Raw genomic sequence first — 23103 nt, 5'->3', positions numbered from 1 at the left:
GTCCGTCACCCGATCCTCCTTGGTCCCGGCTCCCACCACCAACGCTGCTACCCTGCACAGCATCTCAATCACCTGAGTCCCTAGATAATCCTCTACGTTTTATTTTCACAAAGGCGCGTAACGAACCTCTTCCTCACTGTGCACAAAGAAAGTTTGACTGTGCACGGCACGATATACAACTTTGTCCCCAGACCCTGGTTCAACCCTTTGCAAAGGCACACCGTCTCTCGGTGGCAATCTAACTAACAAATCCGGCCTATCCTCCGATATTGACCGAGAACTTTGTTCAGGTGTTCTCACGTCCCCTTCGCCCTGCGTGCCACCAGCGCTAAAAGCTGGAACATCATCCTTCACACTGTCATCGTCGTTGTAATAACCCTCACGAGCAGATAGAATTTTGGTCGAAAAAATTCTTTAAGATCAGTTTGAAGATTGATCGATCAGAATTTAAATAAAAATCGACACGGTGAATTAATCTCTCGACGGGCTGTCTTTTGGTCGAAAAACCATCTCTTGATGGTTCAGGTCGACTGTTAATTATTATTGTCGATTTTTATTCATGCTGGGCGAGTTTATTCAGAGCAGGACGAGATTCGAATGATGAAAAATATTTAGTCGAAACAGTCCGAAAAATATCGACAAAACTCTTAAAATTATTTCTGAACAGTCACATGTCTTGCACCTTCTAGCCTACTTGCTTCCTCAGTAATTAGGTCACATGACATGTATCTACTTGCTTACCTGCTTGATCATTAGAAATCACATGCTGGTCACAAGCTGTTTGCTTCAGCTGCTTGTATCTTTCTTCATGGAAGGGAAATGTTCAGCTGCTTGTGCTGCTTGGTGTGCTGAAGCATGTCACCAGCTGTCTAACCTCAGCTTTGTCTTTTGTGGGAGCAAACCCTCATCTGAAGCAACTCCTTATGATATAAAATACCTTCTTCTCTCCTTTGGACGTCCTGTTACTGCAAGAAAAACCAGAGAAAGATTCAGAGAGAAAGAGAGAAAGAAGAGAGAAAAATCTATGAGAAAAACTAGTTGAAAAATTCAGAAAAAAATTCAGAGAAGAGAATTGAGCATGGACGAACCTTTCTCACCATCCTGTGACTTTAATCAGTGTGTTCTGATATGGTTAAGAGCTGAACGTTTGGTGTCCAAGAGTTTAGAATCACCCAAGTTCTTTAGCCTTGGATTTTATCGGTTAGACGTGTGTTCAGATTGAAGTTTATATCAACCAAGTTCATCTTAAAGCTTGAGGAAGTCGGAGTGAAATGGAGTGTTATTAGTTGAGCTCGAGTCTAGTCTTCCCTAGCCAATCTCATGGAATCAAAGGTGAGTCTAGATAGATGATTGATGAGTAGTGAATGAATATTTCTTGATTGAACGTACTGATTGTAGATGATTGATAGGCTTTGTCTCTTGATCAATATTGAATTGGTAAGGTGTTTACTTAGTGTAAACACTTATTAAATATTTATGAATGATCATAGAGGTTTATTCCAAACCTTAATACTTGTTCTCAAGTACTAATACATATGTATAGTATTAAATATAATTAAGTATGGAAGTATTAATCATGTGAAGTCCTATTATAAACCTGTCTTCCAAAATATTCCCGTATGAATGATGATTTCCGTGAATTGGTCCTGCGATATGGAACAAGGTCACGAAGACACGATGATGGGGTCGCACCCTGGAGGCCGTGTAACTGCATGCAGTGTTAGATGTTCAATTTTTGAATATCTGATGGCAATGATGGTGATGCTAACTCGCTAGACTCGTTTAGCCTTTGTGGTTTCTCGAGTCTGGTATATATATATATATATATATATATATATATATGATTATATGAATGATATGAGAGACGGAAATAGGAAGTGAGGTATATGATTAGATTCACAATGATGGAAGAATATTCCTTATATATAAATATCCAGATATGGAATATATTTCCACTGCATACAAATGAAGTTGATTGCTTGAGAAATTATTAATATATGTTGGGGTGCGGGACTAGGCTCACTGAGTAAACTAGTTACTCATGACTCATTTGAGATGCAGGTAACCAATAGGTGGGAAACCTAACTCTAGGACGGGAAGGAACATCATTAGCCAGCGGTAGTTTTATTATCCTTGCAAAGACGTTTTGATATTTCTTATTTACAAGATTTATTGACCGAAAACCTCGAGGTTAATTTATAACAAATTTTGTAAGATGATTTTGATTGATATATACAAAGAATGTTTTTTTTTAAAGTACGTGTTTCATATGATATTAGTCCTTGTTCGGACAAACTAACTATCGGGTATTGCTTTGTCGGGTTGAAAAGCCTAGAGTTATATCCGATAGGAGCGTTGGTGTTCTTTGGTTGTTGGTCTAAGGCGATCGGAAGTATTCTGAGAACCTCAGATCGACAATCGAGGAACATCGACCGTGTCATTTCCGGTCATCTACGATCGGAGGTGTCACAGTCATTGTGATAACCCTCATGAGCCAATAAATTTTTGGTCGAGAAAAATCCCACTCAACTAGTTTTATTTGGTTCGACAAGAATTAATAAAAATAAAAATCGACCCGGTAGATTAATGTCTCGAAGGGACTGTCTTGTGGTTGAAAGACCTTCACTTGATAGTTTGGTCGAGTCTTAAATATTTTGGTCGAATTTTTATTAAACTGGAAGAGATTTTCCGAGAACAAGACGAGAGCCAAAGACAAGGAATATTTGGTTGAAAAATTATTTAAAATTATTGACCAACTTGAGAAATAATTTTAGAACTAAGTTATGTCTTCCACCAGCCTGCTTGCTCAATCTTTAATCACATGACTTGCACCTGCCTGCTTACCTAGCTTCTTCACTACATGTCACATGACAATCACAAGCTGCCTGTGTGCTTGCTTCCTCTCTTGATTATTATGATTGGTTGAAAACTACTTCATGGGAAGGAAAAGACAGCATGGTGCAGATGTTGAAGCAGCTTGCTAGCTGTCTCCTCTTACCCTTCTTTGGTCCCTCAGCTGGACACTCATCCAAAGACCATCTGAAATATATAAACCTCTCCTCCAGCTGCTTTACCACGTTCTGAAACCTCAGAAAAATCCACAAAATTTTCAGAGAGAAAGAGAGAAAGAAGAAGAGAAAGTCAGTGAGAAAATCAGAAAATTAAATCAAGAAAAAAATTGTTGGTGATTTGATCTTCAGCCCTAGCTCAGTCAGTTGCTGTGAGAAAGATCAGAAGGTGAGATTCTTAAATAAAACCCTAGACCTAGTTCAGTTCAGATCATGATCAGGCCTTGATCTTTCTCTTTGATCAGTTCAGTCACAATCTAATCTTGGAGAAGAGGATCAGCTGAGGCCATCTAGTCCTTTGGTTCATCTTGGTAAGCTTTGGTCTCTTACCTCAGTCATGTCTTGATCAGAGCTAGTTGATGTTTACATAAGAACTTGGTCGGATCAGTTCTCTAAGTGGTGATATAGTTCAGATTTTGAGTAATTTCGGTTTGAATCAACCTCTTAGAACCACCAGCTATGATGTTCTGATCTGGCTTTGATTAAACCAATTTAAACTCAGTCTGATCTTGTCCTGAACTTTGGTAGACTGACTAGAACCAAGCTGAACTGGTATAGTTTGAATGGAACCAAGCTTGAACTGATCTGATCTAAGGTGTTAAAGCATGAATCAAACTGATCTTGTAGTCATTCACTTCTGTTTCAGGTCAGAGGTGGATTAAGGCCTTAGGTATCCAACCAGTTCCAAGACTAATCTCTTAGGTGAGTCTAGATAGATGTTGAGATTGATTAAGTTAGTAAAGTCTCTCAAGTTTATAAGAGTGGTGTTATGTTTACTTATTGTGAACTATACATAAGAGTAATCAAAATCTTAAAGTAAGGTTAATCCTCATTTTAGTACTTGTGAACAAGTACTAATCTTAACTATGAAATAATCATGGTTTAATTAAGGATTAATCTTGGTTTAATTAAGGATTAATCATAGTTTAATTAAGGATTAATCATGGTTTAATTAAGGATTAATCTTGGTTTAATTAAGGATTAATCATGGTTTAATTAAGGATTGATCTTGGTTTAATTAAGGATTAATCTTGGTTTAATTAAGGATTAATCTTGGTTTAATTAAGATTTAATCTGAAATTAATTAAAGATAAATCATGATTAATTAACTACTAATCTTGGATTAATTAAAAATTAATATGAGATTAATTATGGATTAATCTAGGATTATTTAGGAGTTAATTATGATAGGATTATTTATGGATTAATTTTGGAATGATTATGGAAGTAAAATCATGTGAACTCTTGTTATATTCACTAGGGTTGACGATCTATTTCTCCACGAGAACTATGATATAGCATCAAATCCCCACCAAACTATGACCTCATGTTAAATCTCCATAAATTGAAAATTCTAAATCTATTTATCCCCGAAACAATAGTTCAAAATTGAATTACCCATACACGATGATTTTAATTGGTTTACTCTTTAACCAAACTCCTAACCAAACATCCTAAAGCAACTAAACCAATAAAAAAACTCAATTAATTAAAAAATGATATTCTTCAACAACGTAACAAGCAGCGTTATCAATATATACACCAACCTTTTCTATATCAAATTAACAATGAACTCAGTCAAGTAATGAATCTGTCTCTCAAAATCCAAACATTTTAGGCTCCAACAATCCAATGTAAGTTGATGATGATGAACAGCAATCAGCCGGAAGGTGATGATGATGAACAACACTTGAGCTCTTTAACAATGAAGAAACAGGGGAGACCGAACTTGCTTTAGAAAAGCTCTCGTCTTTGGATGCTCGAGAACAGATGGAGAAACTGAGCGACAAGATTTGAAGATCTAATCGGAGAGAGAGTCAAATGCAGCTGCTGTGTAAGCATAGATGATAATGATTTACGGTGAACATGGCGGAGGTGGTGAGATTGTGGAGATGCTCCGAGGCAGTGTGGGATGGGTTAGAGGCGGAGAAAAGACATCGTATATGGTTAATGTGGTTGAGAAGAAAGAAACCGATCTCCAAAACACTTAGTTTAATATCATGAGAGATGATAAGTTTTCTGCCATGGTAGGTTAATGGCTATGGTGAAGAGGGAGAAGATGTCTCGTGAAGAGGATGACCAAAATTTTCTTTTGTTTAACTTAATAGGCTTTTGTTTTGGTTTAGTTGGTTTAAAATGTTTGGTTAAAAATAAACCGATAAAAACCAATGTCTATGGATAATTAAGTTTTGAACTATTGATTCGGGGATAAATTGGTTTAAAACTATCGATTCATGGAGATTTAGCACGAGGTTATAGCTTAGTGGGGATCTGATGCTATATGATATTTCTCGTGGGGAAATAGATCGTTGACCCTATTCACTATCACTAATGTCCCCGCATTACCGTGACTTGGTCCTGCGAACGAAACAAGGTCATGAAGACACGATGATGGGGTAGCTCCCTGAAAACTGTGTACTGCATGACGATGCAGTGTCGGATTGTTCATACCGAACATTCGACAATGATGGTGATGCTAACTCACTAGTCTCGGTTAGCCTTTGTGGTTTCTCGGGTCTAGTATATATATTGTATTATATGAGTTTAGTACCGGGCGAGTGTTGTGGAAGTGATGTTTAAAATAAGAATTCACAATGATGAATGATATACTAGAGTATAGTACTAGTACTTGCATGATCATGTATATCCATTTGATAATTGTTTGGTTTATTATTGATTGTGTTTTGATTCTAGATTCACTGAGTAAACTAGTTGCTCATGACTCATTCGTGTGTGCAGGTAACCCTTAGGCGGGAGACACTTTACTCTTTTGGACGGAAAGAGCAGCCAACCAGCGGTAGTATTTTGTTGTCCTTGCAACGTACCTTTTGATGTATATTTAGTTAAAACATTGTTGGGCGATAGGCCATAGGATAAAACTATAACACTTTGTAAGATGTTTAAAGAAAATAAATAATGTATAAAAGATGTTTATAAATCACGAGTTCTCATATGATATTAGTCCTTGTCCGGGACGAACTAACTTTCGAAGATTGCTTTATTGGGTTGAAAAGCCTAGAGTAATATCCGATAGGAGTGTCTTTGTTCTTTGGTTGCTGGTCTAAGGTGATCGGATTTATTTCGAGAACCTCGGGTCGACCATCAGGGAACATCGACTGTGTCATTTCCGGTTATCTACGATCGGGGGTGTCACAGTCGTCCTCCGACTCCTCGTCTTGGGAACGTCGTTCGGTTCCTTTCCTTCCCTCTACGGTTCTTCTCTTGGTCCTACTCTTAATATTCCCTTGTTTTTTTATTGCACTCTTCCCCTTAACAAAGGTCTTCCATTTCTCGAACTTCCTACCTTGTTTCTCCACCACGTTTTTGAGCTGCTGAACTTCTAACACCAGTTCTTGGACATCCGCCTCCATCCTCCTATACTGCTCTGCATCCACCATAGCTCCACGTCTGAAATAACCACTGACATGTCTCTGCTTTAAAACTGGTTCTTCAGTAACTCCAACGTGCGCTGTGGCCTTCTGCTTCTTAGCATTCACTTTCTCACGGTGCTTGTAAATTGGATCCCCTCCATCGCCGCTGCCCCAATCACCCTTGCTAAACACATGCCCACTTTTTATCATCCCAAGCATATTGTCCTTTTTTTTGTCATACTTTTCATCATCCCAGGCTGCCCATCGCTCGTCATCCGTACCACTGATCTCCATCATTGGCTGCACAACCAACTGCAAAAGGGAAATCGTATAAAACCCGTTTAGTATTTTATATGTCCATGTGTACAACTACGCATGCACGGTTTTGTTATGTACACGCTACAAGTATTAGTGTACAACTATAATACAAATACACGGGAACATAAACCTTTTCATGTACACTATATTATTGTACCAGGGTACAATAACTACTAAACATCTAAGAACAAGAAACATAAAACAAAGTCCTTACCCCCACATCATGCTCTGCTTTGCGCAAATCAACCACAGTCAACCCTGCATGCTGTGGCAATACCTGCCCCGGGAAAGTAAGCAATGTAGTGCTATCATCACCGCGTGCTTGTTTGAGCAACTGGGGAATAAGTTCAAACGCCACCAACTGCAACGCCAGCGGAAAACCCAGAATCCTAATATTCTTCTGCCTCGGCTTCTTACAAAAATTGCCATTTGGATCCTCGCACTTACCCATCACTTTTGGAACTGGGTTCATCGTCCTTATTGCCCACGAAAACGACTTCCTTCCCCACTGAAAAGCAAGGAACTTCTTGAGATTCTTCACAAGATTCACATGTTTCAGACTCGGGTTCTGTTTTTGAGATGTAGGCACTAGCACACCGTCAACAATTATTATTAAACACAACCTCAACTTGCGCGAGGCCGACATCACCGTGTCGCCTACAACCATCGCTGCAAGCTCTTCGATTGTCACATCCCGGTCAGGACCAATCAACCTTTCCCAGTACATGTAGTTCTCCTCCGTTGCCAGCAATTCGTAGTCGATGCTATAACCCTCTTCGAACTCGCCACAGGGCAACCCAGTCACCTCCCCAAACTCCACCAAAGAAAATCTAAAGGGGTTTCCACCAAAAACCGGCCACAACTCATATTTCTTCTTCGTTAACACCTGCCTAGTCAGCATCCCGTCTATCACTTTCCCCATCAGCAACCTCCTGACCGGCAACCTAAAAAGGCTTCCAAAGCAAGACCTCAACAACATCGCCATCTCCTCGGTGCCGTTTAGTGCGTCTCTAACGCACAGTAGATAATCTATAGTCGAGTACATGTTGATTCTCTCGCATGGGTAGCGATCCATCGCAAATAACGTCTCCGGTAGCCTAGCCGGTACACCTCTACCTCCGCTGCTCCAATCAAAATAAGAGACAACTATATTCAGGCCCAAATACACAAGAAAACTAAATCAAACTAAGAGGGGGGGGAATGTGTTTTACTAACCTTCGGCAATCTCTTTACCACGCAGATTCCGCCATCGAGACATCTCGTTTATCGTCGCTGCACCTCGCCGTCGATTTTTACCCCCGTTATCGCCTCTTCGTTTTCTCCTTCTGGTCTCTATAAAAGCAAAGATGAAAGTGAATAATTATCCTTACAAATCCGTCTTTGAGATTTATATTAATAGAAACTGGGTTTTCTTTCGCCTGTGGAGCCATCACACGGATTTTAAATTTTGAAATTCAAACAACCAAACTAAGAAACGAGAAAAGGGACAAGCCGGTTAGGTCTTGCTAAGGGCAAGTTGAGTCTTTTCACATGGAAACTGCCCCAGTAGCGGGAAGTGCCTTTTTATGACATAGAAACATGGAAACTGCCTTAGAGTGAAAATAACTCTAAAATTTAATCAATATATAATAACATATGAAATTAGGGCAATTGTCAATAATAGCATCTTTTGAGTTTTTATCTCAAAAATGACACTAGAAAGAGAAAGTCACAAAAATGACATTCATTAAAGGGTAAAATATCCCTAATACCTTGAGTTTAAAATTAAATAAACAAACAAAAATAAATAAAAACAAATAAAATAAAAATAAAAAATGAAAAAAATAAATTTTTATAGTTTCAGATTATATGTTTTCAGATTCGAAATTTTTTATAATTTTGTTTTTTTGAAATTTTTTTTTTCAAAATTTCTTTTTTATTGTTTTTTCAAATTTTATTTTTATAATTCAAAAATACTTTTTGAAACTGTTTTTTTTTAATTTTTTAGTATTTATTTTTTATTTTAGAAAATTTTAAACCCTGATTCTAAAACTCCACCCCGTAACTCTAAACCCTAAGGTTTGGATTAATTAACCCAAGGGGTAGAAGTGTATATTTACCTTTTTAATGAAACCTATTTTTGTGACTTTGAGCCTTGAGTGCTAGTTTGGGAACAAAAACTTGCTTTGGTGCTATCCTAGTCCTTTTCTCATGAAATAATTCTTTTTATTTTATTAAAATATAAAATTTAATAGATACATAATAATATATGAAATTATTCTTTTTATTTTATTAAAATATTTCTTTTCATAGCCACGTATGAAATAATTCTTTTCGTAGCCACATGTTATTATGAGAATGATTTTTAGAATTTTTAGAAAAATAAGTTGGTCCTTACAAACATATATTATGTTTTTTTATTAAACTAACTATCAAATTAATTAGTGGTGTACAAAAGAATATTTGTTCTTTCCTTAAATAAAACCTACGGAATTACCTAATTTTTTTTTTTGGTCAAACCTTGCAACTTCATTCATTTAACTAGGAACATCGTTCACAATCCCAGAGGGGGAATTTGAAACAGAAAACAGAGCTGATTTAGCTAGACTATCAGCATCAACATTACCATTCCTACTAACGAACTTAAACGAGATAGATGATAGGGACCGGCTCAACACGCCGATGTCATGGAGGATCCCTTGAAGTGAGATCACAGACATGTTTCCTGTGATCAGAGAGATTAGACTTTTTGAGTCTGAGAAACAGACCAAGTCTTTTGCACCATGTGCGATAGCTGCTTTAATGGCTGCGTTTAGAGATAGGGCTTCCGCAACCAGTACAGAGGCAATAATTTGGTGCGCCGAAGAGCCCTGAAGCAACTTTGTTCCATCCGGTTTATAGCAGATCCAGCCCAAACCTCCTGCACAAGAATTACTATTCCAAGCAGCATCTGAATAGCAGGAGAAGGCGTTTTCCATACCCTGAGATTGCGGTGGAGCTTTCTTTGTAGGACAGTCTTTAGACGAAGCAGAGGGGATTTTGCTAGCCTGGGAGTTTTGCCATTCCAAGGCACTCCTGATGGCCTTGCCCATAACCTCTGTTTCCGAGAAAGACTTGTCTTCAAAGCATAATTGGTTTCTACTGGTCCACAATGCCCACAACACCCATGGATAGAGAGGAACTTGAAGCCCAGTCGGAGGAAGATTGATCATCCGAGAACATGACTCAAGCTTTCATCAATTGACTGGTTCGCTGCGATGTGAGGAGTAAATAAGGAAGGGCAGCAGGCCCATACTCCCCTTGCAAAGGGGCATAAGAACATGACATGTGCACTCGATTCTATCTCCCCACATCTTTTACATTTTCCTTCCACTTGCATTCCCCTCTTAATGAGAGACTCTCCTACAGCCAAGGCTTCATGCTTTAGTTTCCAGAAGAACTGTCGGATCTTTGGGGAGCAAGCAACATTCCAAACATAGTTCCTCCAGTCAAAACCATCCTGCTTGCCTTCAACGTTCAGTTTTGCCACAGCATAACCCGATTTTGTAGTGTAGGTTCCTGATTTCTCTAGTAACCAGACCAGCTCATCAGGCATAGAGTTCTCACTTGGGACAAGTTTCCTAATGTCCACCTCATACTGAGGTACAAGGAGCTTTATCTTCTCTGTATTCCACCCTGCTGCATTTGGGAGGATGAGATCAGCGACCAGCAGGTTCTGGTCTTCTCGTTTTGGGGGCCCTATAGGACAGCGCTGTTGTGACGAAGAGAGCCAGTTGTCTCTCCAAACACGGAATTACCTAATATGGTTAACATATACATGACAATTAATGATTATGAATAATACATATTTGATAACAATTTTTCAACCTCTCTCCTTTTTATTTAATTTTATACTATTAAACGAAAATTAAACAATCACATTAAGCATATAATAAAAAATTTAGATTTTTTCTTATATGTTACATTTTGAATGTTTAAAAACGACTATAAAATACTAAAATGTAAAAGTCTCATATTGAAAATTTTGTGATCAATGGTTTAACTTTTTTTTGTTCAAACAAGATACAAATGATCATATATCGTAGGGGAGGGCGCTCGGATACACGTTCGGGTTCGTATCATATATTTCAGTATAAAGGTGTAGAACACGTTCGGGTATTTGTACACTTCGAGTTGGGTTCGGATATTTTGGTCAGGTTTGGATATTTAAATTTTGAAGAAAAAATAAATAAATTATTCATTTTTTTTAATTTTTTGTATTTAGAATATATTTAACTTAACCAGTTTTCTCATTTTTAAAAGATTAAACTATTAAAAGATTTGGAGATAAAACTTTAAAAACAGAAAGATACTAATTTACCTGTTGTTTTGAAATTTTAAATGCAACTTTTGTTAATGCAAAAAACAATAGCTTGATATGTATTTTAAGTGAGTAGCAAATGATTTTGTCCAAAATTATATGTTTATTATCTAATTTTGAGCAATAAAGATCATTAATATAAATATTTTGAGTAAAATTAGAGAAGTAAACTAAAAATATAGGGTTAAGTATACTTATGTTAACCATCTTCGAATATCCATTCGGGTTCGGATATTACCCGTTCGGATTCAGATATTATCAAAACTGGTGAAATAAGTAATTTGTTTTGTTCTTCTAAACTTAGATGATTTTTAGACCGAGCTGGTGAATATATACTAGACAGACGTTTATATTTCTCCTCTGTAGTAGCATCATCATTCAAATACAGTCCCTCCACCTTCTCCTTGAGCTCCTCGACTAGCTTTGCCGAATTCACATTGTTTTGTCTCCTCCATTGACTCAACGCTTTTCTACAGCTAGCAATATGATCCATTATATTCGCTTTGGGAGGCAGATCCTCTGACTTCCAACCTTCCAGAATGACATTCCTTAGTTCCTCATTATCCAGCCACCGCTTATCAAATTTAAATTTTTTTCTTTTTCCTGACTGGCTTTGTGAGAATATCTGCAAGGATCGGACGATGATCCGATCCCCACAGCCTAAGGTACTTAGTTGCGGTGTGAGGAAACTTTTCATGCCAATCCTCATTACCCACCGCTCTATCCAATCTGCATCTAACAGTTGTTCCTCTTGATTTTTTCCCCACCCATGAAAGCTTATTACCAGTAAATGGAAATTCCAGCATTCCGCAGTGGCTTAGCATCTGCTTGAAAGGCAAGAAGGATCTATCAGATCGCTTTCGTCCTCCCTCTTTCTCACTGTGATCCGTTATTTCGTTAAAATCACCTATCATGAACCAAGGTACATTTCGTGTTATCGAGAAACGCGTAAGACGTTCCCATACTTGTTCCCTACGTTCTAATACATGGTCTCCATAAACAAACGTCATGAAAACTTTTATTCCATCAATGACTGCCTCAATGTCAATCATTCTGTTATTTGAAAATTAAACATTAACTTGGAATTCATTCATAAATAAAATAGCTAGACCTCCGCTAAGGCCAAGTGGCTCAACGGTAAACAAGTGATCAAAGTCTAAGTCGGTCTGAATGTCTTGCAACAGCAGCCTCCTATTCTTCGTCTCAGAAAGAAACACAAGTCATGGGCGATGCTTCTGACACGTCTCCGTAAGGCGTCGAACTGTGAGGTCGTTTCCAATCCCTCGACAGTTCCAACTGAGTGTCCTCATTGATATCGGTGTGATGAGTTTTTGGAACTCATCGAACCATCACGTTTGGAACCATCACCTTTAGAACCATTTGATTCCTTTTTTGAACCTGACCGGTATCATCTCGACTTCTCAGGTCTCTCTGATACAAGTGAACCAGAACGAGCCGTGCGTTTGCTTGGAGAACCCCGACGGAGGATCTCGAACTTCCGGCTTGAGCTACCCAACAGGACACCTCTCCTGACGCCAAGCTTATTATGCTTCACCGTCCTTTTCTCATAAATTGAACCCATCACCTTTGTGAAGTCAGCATTAACACGATCAACTTTCAATGGATCATCTCCTTCCATCTCCATAAGTTCAATACCCAAGAGATCATCTTCAATAACATCAGTATCCATCATTCCGCTACCCTGTTGATCCACAAGCTCCATATCACTTAAAGCTCCAATAATATGATCATCTATGGGTTCCTTCGCTTGTGGAGAGAACGTAAGAGTCCTTCCATCCGCCACATCAACAGCCCTACTCCGAACCGTCACGTTATCTGTAGATCCCAATCTTGACGGAGTGACAATGGCACTTGCCAGCTTCCTAGTACCAGTTGATATCTCTTTGTTTTCCTTACTGCTCAACAGATCATCACCAATGCTCAAAGGAGCCAAAGGTCCCGCGCTGGAGAGATGTTCATATGGAACAATCTCATTGTTCTGTTCCACATTAGTTATGTTAACTGGTTTTGATTTATCTCGCCATGACTGTAACACCCCCGAACCGTCCTAAGCATAGGTCGACCCACCGGCCAACAATCAAACAAGAACATGACCGACGGACGACCCACACCAAGGGTTGGAGATGAAAGGCCAACCGGCCAGCCAACAATCAAACAAGAACATGACTGACCGTCCAACCCAACACCATGGTCCGGAAGCGCTACGTGACGGGCTAGGGACAATCCTGTCAGAGTCACAAACTTTACTCCACGACCTAGACCAGTTCATCCACTAACTCGTCCCGCTGCGTCAAGGCATAAGGCTTTGCAACCCGTACCTAGAGTTAGCGTTTTCCGTTAAATCGAGGCCTAAGGCTTTTCAACCCGTACTACGACCTAACGTTGTGTTAGACCGGACTAGTCAAATATCAGAGTACTCATGAAGCGCATATAAAACGATTACTTTTATTGATTCAAGAAATATTCATACATTGAATAATTCGAGACTGGGCCCGGCCTAATGCCAAATCGAGCCAACAAAACAAATAACTCAATACCGTTTACAAAAGGCATGAAAATCTACACCGGCGGTCCTAATGTCCAGCACCAAGCTATCCGATCACCCTTACCTAAAGCGACCTGCAAAAAGGACAACGGAGTTGGATGAGTAACCTAATGTTACTCAGTGAATTATGATCCCCATCTAACAAATACAACCTCTCGCTATCCCACCCCAAACAATCTAAAGTGAGAGGTTCACCTAATAGCACAATTCCATAACAACAAGCAATATCTGAAATACGCAGCGGATAATAATAGCTAGATAACTAACGATATGAAATCATAACCGCTAATGACTAGCTAACCACTTAAACTCAAACTCAACTCAATCTAGGGTTCAACAACCCTCTACAGTATCTACACTATAACTAGGGCCCTTTGTGACTTAGTGTTCCTCCTCTATCCTCGGCAATATCCTATCTCCCTACCACAAAGGCCAGAAGAAGGAACTTTCAACCGAACGCGGCCCACAGTACAGTCGGGTCACCGCGCGACAGCCCCAGTACAGTCGGGCCACTGCCGGTTGTTACACGACGATCGCGGCCCACAGTACGGTCGGGTCACCACGAGACAGCCCCAGTACAGTCGGGTCACTGCCAGTCACTACCCCGTCCGTGTAACCACTCAGCCATAGGCCATGACCCCGTCTCTCTGAGTGCTCTCGATCCAGCGAATAAGGGGTTTCCTTAAACCCACTGGGTACGAGGTCGAGGAAACACTAATCCACCTCAAACATGCCTAGCATGGTGGGTTACACACAAGCTATATGGCATCACACTCTAACTCTACAACACTAACAACAATATCATCACTAAACAACTCAACCAGTTAGTCACTCCCTTACCAAGAGCTGACTAACCTCAATCAACAAGCATTAATTAACAAGCAAGCATTCAACATTCGCTAACTAACCAATCAACCTAACCATTAGCATGCTACTATGATTCCCAAGCAAAAACTAAGCATGCTATCAACTCAAGCAACTAATACTCTACTATTAACTAATCAAACCGTTACTCAGTTAGACTTGGCCTCCTGCCATGATCCAACTTCCAAGTAACGGGAACCTGCATGAAAACAAGTCAGCAATCAATTGATCATAACTCACAGTGTTCTTTGCCGATAAGCAGCTGGTTGATCGGAGAGGACTTGGCCAAAACACAATGGACGACTTGACTTGACTGGACTGGACTGATCTTGTCTTGGACACAACCTTGGCTTCACCATGAAGAAGCTGACAGGCCTCGACAGGCTGATCTGGACTCGGACAGAACCTCCTCTAGATTCTGGACAGTTCTTCGGACTTCTCGGCGGAGTATCGAGCATAACTTCGACTGATCTGAAACCGTGGAACTGAACTAACTCCGGAAGGCATCTCCACTTGACCATCACAGAATATGACTGGCCTGGACGGATAGATATGGACAGAGCTTCCGCGTCACAATCGTATAGAATCATCGATTGGACGGAACTGGCCTTCTTGGTGGAGTATCGGTCTTCAGAATCGACCATACTCTAGATCGACCACTTTCTTTATCTCTCTTTCCCTAGCCACGTTGACTTCCCATCTGAACTGATCTTCCCTTGATTGATCTTCAGTTGGACAGAACCTTCCCAAGGCGCTGACTCGAAATCAATAGAGAACTGATCTCGAAAACTCTCTAAAACTATCGAAATAGCTCGGAATCACTTGCTTTCTTTTTCTACTTTTCTCTCACATTTTTAACTTGATTTTCACAGGTCTGGATTTGAAGAAAAGAGCAGGGGTCGTGGGGTATTTATAGGAGACACCAGCCAATCAGCTTCAGGTTGGTGGCAGCCCGTGTGTCGTTCAGCATGGCTCCGGACGCATGCACGGCGACACCTCGTGCTCCACATGGCTGGCTGCATGTCCAGGATACATGCAGGACGCCACCACTCCTTCCAGATGTCAGGCTGCATGACTGGAGCTCATGCAAGGCGCCACACATCCTCACATATGTCGATCAGCATGCTTTGGTTGCATGCGCGGAGACACCTCGTGCTTGGCCGATCCACCTCGTGCTTCTACATGTCAAGCTGCTGTGCAGCTTCCATGCACGACGACACCTCGAGCTTCTCTTGACACTAAGCTGGTTAGACAGTTGCCACCACGTTCTTATCCCTTAGATCAAGCCACCTCGAGCTTCTCGGTTCCTTTGCGCGATTTCGACCCTTCTTGTGAATTTCTGACCCGCGATCAATCCCGAATATTTTTCCGCTCCCATTCTGATTCTCTGAATATTTTTATTAAACTACAGATGATGTCTGATATCCTTTAAAAATATTTCCCGAGCCTCCGGCTTCCTCAAAGAATTTTGGAATACCGAAATTAGGGTTTTCGCCCAACTTCGGGTTTTCCCGTCGTGCTTCAATCCCGTCGTGCTTGCTTCCCGTCCTGCTTAATTCCCGTCCTGCTTCCGACTTATAATGTCTTCAGAATAATATTTTACTGATACGAAGATATTCCGAGAAAACTTCGCGATGAAGAAACGTCAATCTTCAAAAACGTCGAGCTTCTAAACCGTCGTGCTTCAAAAATGTGATTCTTCCAAAACTGCCGTCTGATCAATCTAAGACATTTCTAACAATGGTAGAGCAGCTTATCTCAACTCATGCTTCACTCACAATCCATTCTTCGACCTAATCATTTTTTTAACGGGTTTCTACATTCTCCCCCCCTTAATAGAATTCGTCCTCGAATTCTTAGTTGGGAAATTGGTCGTCTTCACAACATTCTCCAAGCGTCTCCATAACCTCTTTACTCTGTCCACAATTGTTCCTTGAGTGTCCTTTTCAAGGTCTCCACACTCGTCTTCATATCTCTTGACTGAGTCGTCCTCTTTCTCTTATTCTGCCATAACACCTTCATTGCCCATGATACTATCTTGTCCAGATTCCTCGAATCCTTTCTTGATCTTCGTCTTCCCAAATACTGATGAAGTCCTTCCCAAACGAAGTCTTGTTTCCTCCCATCTGTCCAGTCCATACCACTGTCCAGTCCTTCTGAACCTGTCTCTCCTCTCTTTGCTTCGGGTTTGGGTTTGGCCTCGAACTCCCTCCACTTTAAGGTTTCATCCCTTAAAGTTCCGATCAACAAACACACTTACTCGCTGCAACTCAAAAGAACACCTCACATGCAAGTTAGTAGACAACTAATCCCAATAGTCTACTAACAACAACCTAGCAATGCTAACCAAACAACCTAGCAATGCTAACCAACAACTTAACAGTTCTAACCAAGCAGCCTAGCAATTCTAGATTCTACTATCTCAATCCTAATTCCTATAACCACAAATCCTATCGCTGGACGTGACCGGTTTCCCTAATGCCTTTTGTGACTCAATTTGACTCGAAAAATATTTAAAACCGATTAAATCATGAGTTCCAGAAGCATGGACGAAACCATGCTCTGATACCACCTCTGTAACACCCCCGAACCGTCCTAAGCATAGGTCGACCCACCGGCCAACAATCAAACAAGAACATGACCGACGGACGACCCCCACACCAAGGGTTAGAGATGAAAGGCCAACCGGCCAGCCAACAATCAAACAAGAACATGACTGACCGTCCAACCCAACACCATGGTCCGGAAGCGCTACGTGACGGGCTAGGGACAATCCTGTCAGAGTCACAAACTTTACTCCACGACCTAGACCAGTTCATCCACTAACTCGTCCCGCTGCGTCAAGGCATAAGGCTTTGCAACCCGTACCTAGAGTTAGCGTTTTCCGTTAAATCGTGGCCTAAGGCTTTTCAACCCGTACTACGACCTAACGTTGTGTTAGACCGGACTAGTCAAATATCAGAGTACTCATGAAGCGCATATAAAACGATTACTTTTATTGATTCAAGAAATATTCATACATTGAATAATTCGAGACTGGGCCCGGCCTAATGCCAAATCGAGCCAACAAAACAAATAACTCAATACCGTTTACAAAAGGCATGAAAATCTACACCGGCGGTCCTAATGTCCAGCACCAAGCTATCCGATCACCCTTACCTAAAGCGACCTGCAAAAAGGACAACGGAGTTGGATGAGTAACCTAATGTTACTCAGTGAATTATGATCCCCATGTAACAAATACAACCTCTCGCTATCCCACCCCAAACAATCTAAAGTGAGAGGTTCACCTAATAGCACAATTCCATAACAACAAGCAATATCTGAAATACGCAGCGGATAATAATAGCTAGATAACTAACGATATGAAATCATAACCGCTAATGACTAGCTAACCACTTAAACTCAAACTCAACTCAATCTAGGGTTCAACAACCCTCTACAATATCTACACTATAACTAGGGCCCTTTGTGACTTAGTGTTCCTCCTCTATCCTCGGCAATATCCTATCTCCCTACCACAAAGGCCAGAAGAAGGAACTTTCAACCGAACGCGGCCCATAGTACAGTCGGGTCACCGCGCGACAGCCCCAGTACAGTCGGGCCACTGCCGGTTGTTACACGACGATCGCGGCCCACAGTACGGTCGGGTCACCACGAGACAGCCCCAGTACAGTCGGGTCACTGCCAGTCACTACCCCGTCCGTGTAACCACTCAGCCATAGGCCATGACCCCGTCTCTCTGAGTGCTCTCGATCCAGCGAATAAGGGGTTTCCTTAAACCCACTGGGTACGAGGTCGAGGAAACACTAATCCACCGCAAACATGCCTAGCATGGTGGGTTACACACAAGCTATATGGCATCACACTCTAACTCTACAACACTAACAACAATATCATCACTAAAAAACTCAACCAGTTAGTCACTCCCTTACCAAGAGCTGACTAACCTCAATCAACAAGCATTAATTAACAAGCAAGCATTCAACATTCGCTAACTAACCAATCAACCTAACCATTAGCATGCTACTATGATTCCCAAGCAAAAACTAAGCATGCTATCAACTCAAGCAACTAATACTCTACTATTAACTAATCAAACCGTTACTCAGTTAGACTTGGCCTCCTGCCATGATCCAACTTCCAAGTAACGGGAACCTGCATGAAAACAAGTCAGCAATCAATTGATCATAACTCACAGTGTTCTTTGCCGATAAGCAGCTGGTTGATCGGAGACGACTTGGCCAAAACACAATGGACGACTTGACTTGACTGGACTGGACTGATCTTGTCTTGGACACAACCTTGGCTTCACCATGAAGAAGCTGACAGGCCTCGACAGGCTGATCTGGACTCGGACAGAACCTCCTCTAGATTCTGGACAGTTCTTCGGACTTCTCGGCGGAGTATCGAGCATAACTTCGACTGATCTGAAACCGTGGAACTGAACTAACTCCGGAAGGCACCTCCACTTGACCATCACAGAATATGACTGGCCTAGACGGATAGATATGGACAGAGCTTCCGCGTCACAATCGTATAGAATCATCGATTGGACGGAACTGGCCTTTTTGGTGGAGTATCGGTCTTCAGAATCGACCATACTCTAGATCGACCACTTTCTTTATCTCTCTTTCCCTAGCCACGTTGACTTCCCATCTGAACTGATCTTCCCTTGATTGATCTTCAGTTGGACAGAACCTTCCCAAGGCGCTGACTCGAAATCAATAGAGAACTGATCTCGAAAACTCTCTAAAACTATCGAAATAGCTCGGAATCACTTGCTTTCTTTTTCTACTTTTCTCTCACGTTTTTAACTTGATTTTCACAGGTCTGGATTTGAAGAAATGAGCAGGGGTCGTGGGGTATTTATAGGAGACACCAGCCAATCAGCTTCAGGTTGGTGGCAGCCCGTGTGTCGCTCAGCATGGCTCCGGACGCATGCACGGCGACACCTCGTGCTCCACATGGCTGGCTGCATGTCCAGGATACATGCAGGACGCCACCACTCCTCCCAGATGTCAGGCTGCATGACTGGAGCTCATGCAAGGCGCCACACATCCTCACACATGTCGATAAGCATGCTTTGGTTGCATGCGCGGAGACACCTCGTGCTCGGCCGATCCACCTCGTGCTTCTACATGTCAAGCTGCTGTGCAGCTTCCATGCACGACGACACCTCGAGCTTCTCTTGACACTAAGCTGGTTAGACAGTTGCCACCACGTTCTTATCCCTTAGATCAAGCCACCTCGAGCTTCTCGGTTCCTTTGCGCGATTTCGACCCTTCTTGTGAATTTCTGACCCGCGATCAATCCCGAATATTTTTCCGCTCCCATTCTGATTCTCTGAATATTTTTATTAAACTACAGATGATGTCTGATATCCTTTAAAAATATTTCCCGAGCCTCCGGCTTCCTCAAAGAATTTCGGAATACCGAAATTAGGGTTTTCGCCCAACTTCGGGTTTTCCCGTCGTGCTTCAATCCCGTCGTGCTTGCTTCCCATCCTGCTTAATTCCCGTCCTGCTTCCGACTTATAATGTCTTCAGAATAATATTTTACTGATACGAAGATATCCCGAGAAAACTTCGCGATGAAGAAACGTCAATCTTCAAAAACGTCGAGCTTCTAAACCGTCGTGCTTCAAAAAAATGTGATTCTTCCAAAACTGCCGTCTGATCAATCTAAGACATTTCTAACAATGGTAGAGCAGCTTATCTCAACTCATGCTTCACTCACAATCCATTCTTCGACCTAATCATTTTTTTAACGGGTTTCTACAATGACTGTCCTTCTTTGCGATCATAAGGCCCCGGCCGTGCACGTCCACCACCATACCTATCACTCATCTTGTACTCATCCCTTCACCTAATAATCCTCTCAGCATGACTTCCAGCACGTCGATCATTCTCCCATGACCGAGGATAGTTATTGTGACTCTCACGTAATCTATTACGCAGGTCTGGCCTTGTCTCAACCTCACGATAGTTGCGAGAATACATCTCTCTTTTCATCAGCGAAGACTGATGATTGTTACGGTCCTTACCTTGACTATCACAGACACTTTGACACGCCGGTAACTGCATACGTGTGAATACATCTGAGTGCTCGACTGAGGATTGTCCGGTCTCGATGTAGGGGCAATGCGCTTTCTCATTTGAGAGCATACCACAAGTGGTGCAGTGTTTAAATAGCTTATCATACTTAATCTCACTCGTGACCTCATCACCTTCATATTCAACCTTCCGGGAGAACTTTAAAGGACATCGTGAGTCAACATCAATAAGCATACGTCCTTCCGTGAGCTCAATAGTATCAATATGACCAATTCTGCGTCCTATATTCTTTAGATTCGTGTCTGTCCACAGGTGGAGAGGAAACCCGATCAACTGGACCCAAAACGGAATGATCCACGGGTAGTCGTCATGAACGATAGGCTCCCACCGGACCAAAACGATCATACAAAAGTTATAATGAAACGGCCCCTTTGCCATAACATAGTAAAGATCCTCCTCATTTGTGAAGTTGAACAAAAACTTCCCATTCCCTAGATCGTTGGCCGTGATTCTCTCTGCCAGACCCCATTGTGAAGGCATCGTCTGCAGTAGCTTCTCAACGTTCTGTTTCTTCGGGTTTAAGACCTTTCTGATTAAGGTCAAGCCAAATTCTTTAATAGCAAATGAATCATCTCGATCTACCAACTTGATTGGCGCATCATCGTCTTCATAAAGAATTCCCTTGCCTTTGATGTCCGCATGATGAGCCGACTTGTTACGAAATGACGACCCCATATGACGATATGGAGTATTACCTACCGTCGCTACGGTGTTGGACGAAAACTCAGCAAAGACTGAGAGATAGAATATCACAGCTTGAGATCTCAGCAAAGACTGAGATTTGAGATCACGCCACGGAGAGAACGATGATTGGACTGCAGAGATCAATAAAATACACCATAGAGTGTATTTACAAAAAACGATCAGAGAACAGAATCAGTGTCTTGGGGACTACGTCAGTGATCTTTCTCCTCCGTTGCTGCGAATCCAAGAAGGCCACAAGGAGTGTGGGGTAGTCTCCCTTGTGCCGGAGAGGAAGCTATCGAGGGCGCGTTGGGACTGGATCGACGTCGAGATCAACTAGATCTGGATATCGCCATCTCTGTCGCCATCTCTTGAGCGGCTAGCGTTTTTGTTTTATTATCTAAGATTTTGACTATATTTATCATCTAGTATATGTTAAAAGAGAATTTTTAGGTAAGCTAATAACATTCTAAATTAATAATATATCTTAGTCATACTATTATTGGTTTATAGTTTTCAATCTACATGTACATGTAATCTTATTATTCTTTTTTTTTCCACAAAATATTTTTTTTTAATTGGTGTACGCAGTTTTTATCCTAGATCATTGAATCCAATGCCACAAATAGCATTTCTTTCTTAAATGTGTGAAAATGGACAGTGGAATATTCACGGCTAATTGTTAACGGAAACATAGGAAACTCTGGTTACATCAAAAGTCAATATATTTAGATTCTCTAAGCTAGTATTCTTATTAAACCATTAACAACAAAGAAAAGCATTGTTAACATACGATGGTTTGTTTTTACTCCTCTTATGCATACATAACGATCAATATTGTAGCCTTTCTTCTCCTGTCGCGATGGTCATCTGCAACCGCAAAATCCATGATTTCTAGCCAGATACTAATGAAAGGAACGACATGCCCATTTCCGTCCTTGTTGATATCGAAGGCTTGCAAAGGTACTGCATCTATCTCGTCCCAAGAACAAGAATGTATAGAATCCCTAACCTTTAATCGGCACACAGCCTCAGCATCAACTGCCTTTGAGTTGGCTAAGGTGTCTCTGTCTTTGGCAATGGAGAAGGCAGAGCGCACAATGATTCTAATCGGTTCTCCAAAGAAACCATGTTTCAAGAGTTGTGCGGAAAACTATAAAGATTCTGTCGCTGAAGGGCTAAAGAAGGCAGAGTGGTCGATGGAGAAAGGAGATCTGGATGAGACCGATGATGAGCTTAGCCTCGCACGTGACGCAGCTGATTATTGTCATATGGTTTTGTCTGTTGATCCAGACGATGCAAGATCTCCGATTTTCTCCGCCAACAGAGATGTGTATAATCATATTACATATGCTATGAGTGTGGCAGACTTGTTGTAGAGTCCAAATCTCCAACTTTGATTCAAATATATAATTGTGTAAAAGATAGTTTCTTTTGTTGTTGTTAAAAATGTATATATCAATAAATTTGAAAGACATCGCACTGCGGTTAATAAACATTTTTTTTAAACAGAGGGTCTAAATGGTAAAAGGCAGAACAACTGCAAAACAATTACGGTGCGGGTATAAATACATAAATATATGTAGATATTTTTATTACTATTTTGGCAGTGCGGAGCGGCGTGGTCTGTCACCATTCGAAGCCAAAATGCAGTTAAATCTCCATTGTAGTGCAATCTTTATCATTCTTGTCCATATATTCTTTGCAAACTCATGTAACATATGATTTCAATTAATAAAACAAGGTTTTGGCTTTAAAAAAACATTTTAAAAGTCTC

The 23103-nt window shown here is 41.0% G+C and overlaps 3 protein-coding genes across 3 annotated transcripts; 1 reads left to right on the top strand and 2 right to left on the bottom strand.

The window, feature by feature from the left end:
- Positions 1 to 6199: 6199 nt before the first annotated feature.
- LOC125576099 lies at positions 6200 to 8015 on the bottom strand. Its single transcript, XM_048735456.1, has 3 exons — positions 7973 to 8015; positions 6972 to 7903; positions 6200 to 6751 (listed from the first exon to the last, which is right to left on the bottom strand). Exons 1-3 carry the CDS (start codon positions 8013 to 8015, stop codon positions 6200 to 6202), a joined length of 1527 nt encoding a protein of 508 aa, XP_048591413.1.
- Positions 8016 to 9273: 1258 nt separating this feature from the next.
- On the bottom strand, positions 9274 to 9828 carry LOC125576098. The gene has a single exon (XM_048735455.1). The coding sequence runs from the start codon at positions 9826 to 9828 to the stop codon at positions 9274 to 9276; it is 555 nt and encodes a 184-aa protein (XP_048591412.1).
- Positions 9829 to 22001: 12173 nt separating this feature from the next.
- LOC106405396 lies at positions 22002 to 22835 on the top strand. Its single transcript, XM_013845956.3, has one exon. The coding sequence runs from the start codon at positions 22121 to 22123 to the stop codon at positions 22703 to 22705; it is 585 nt and encodes a 194-aa protein (XP_013701410.1). The 5' UTR covers positions 22002 to 22120; the 3' UTR covers positions 22706 to 22835.
- The last annotated feature ends 268 nt before the right edge of the window (positions 22836 to 23103 follow it).

This window comes from Brassica napus, chromosome A7 (assembly GCF_020379485.1).
Source record: "Brassica napus cultivar Da-Ae chromosome A7, Da-Ae, whole genome shotgun sequence".
Lineage (NCBI taxonomy): Eukaryota > Viridiplantae > Streptophyta > Magnoliopsida > Brassicales > Brassicaceae > Brassica > Brassica napus.
The sequence above is the reverse complement of the archived record's forward strand: the minus strand, read 5'-3'. Positions and strand labels throughout refer to the sequence as shown.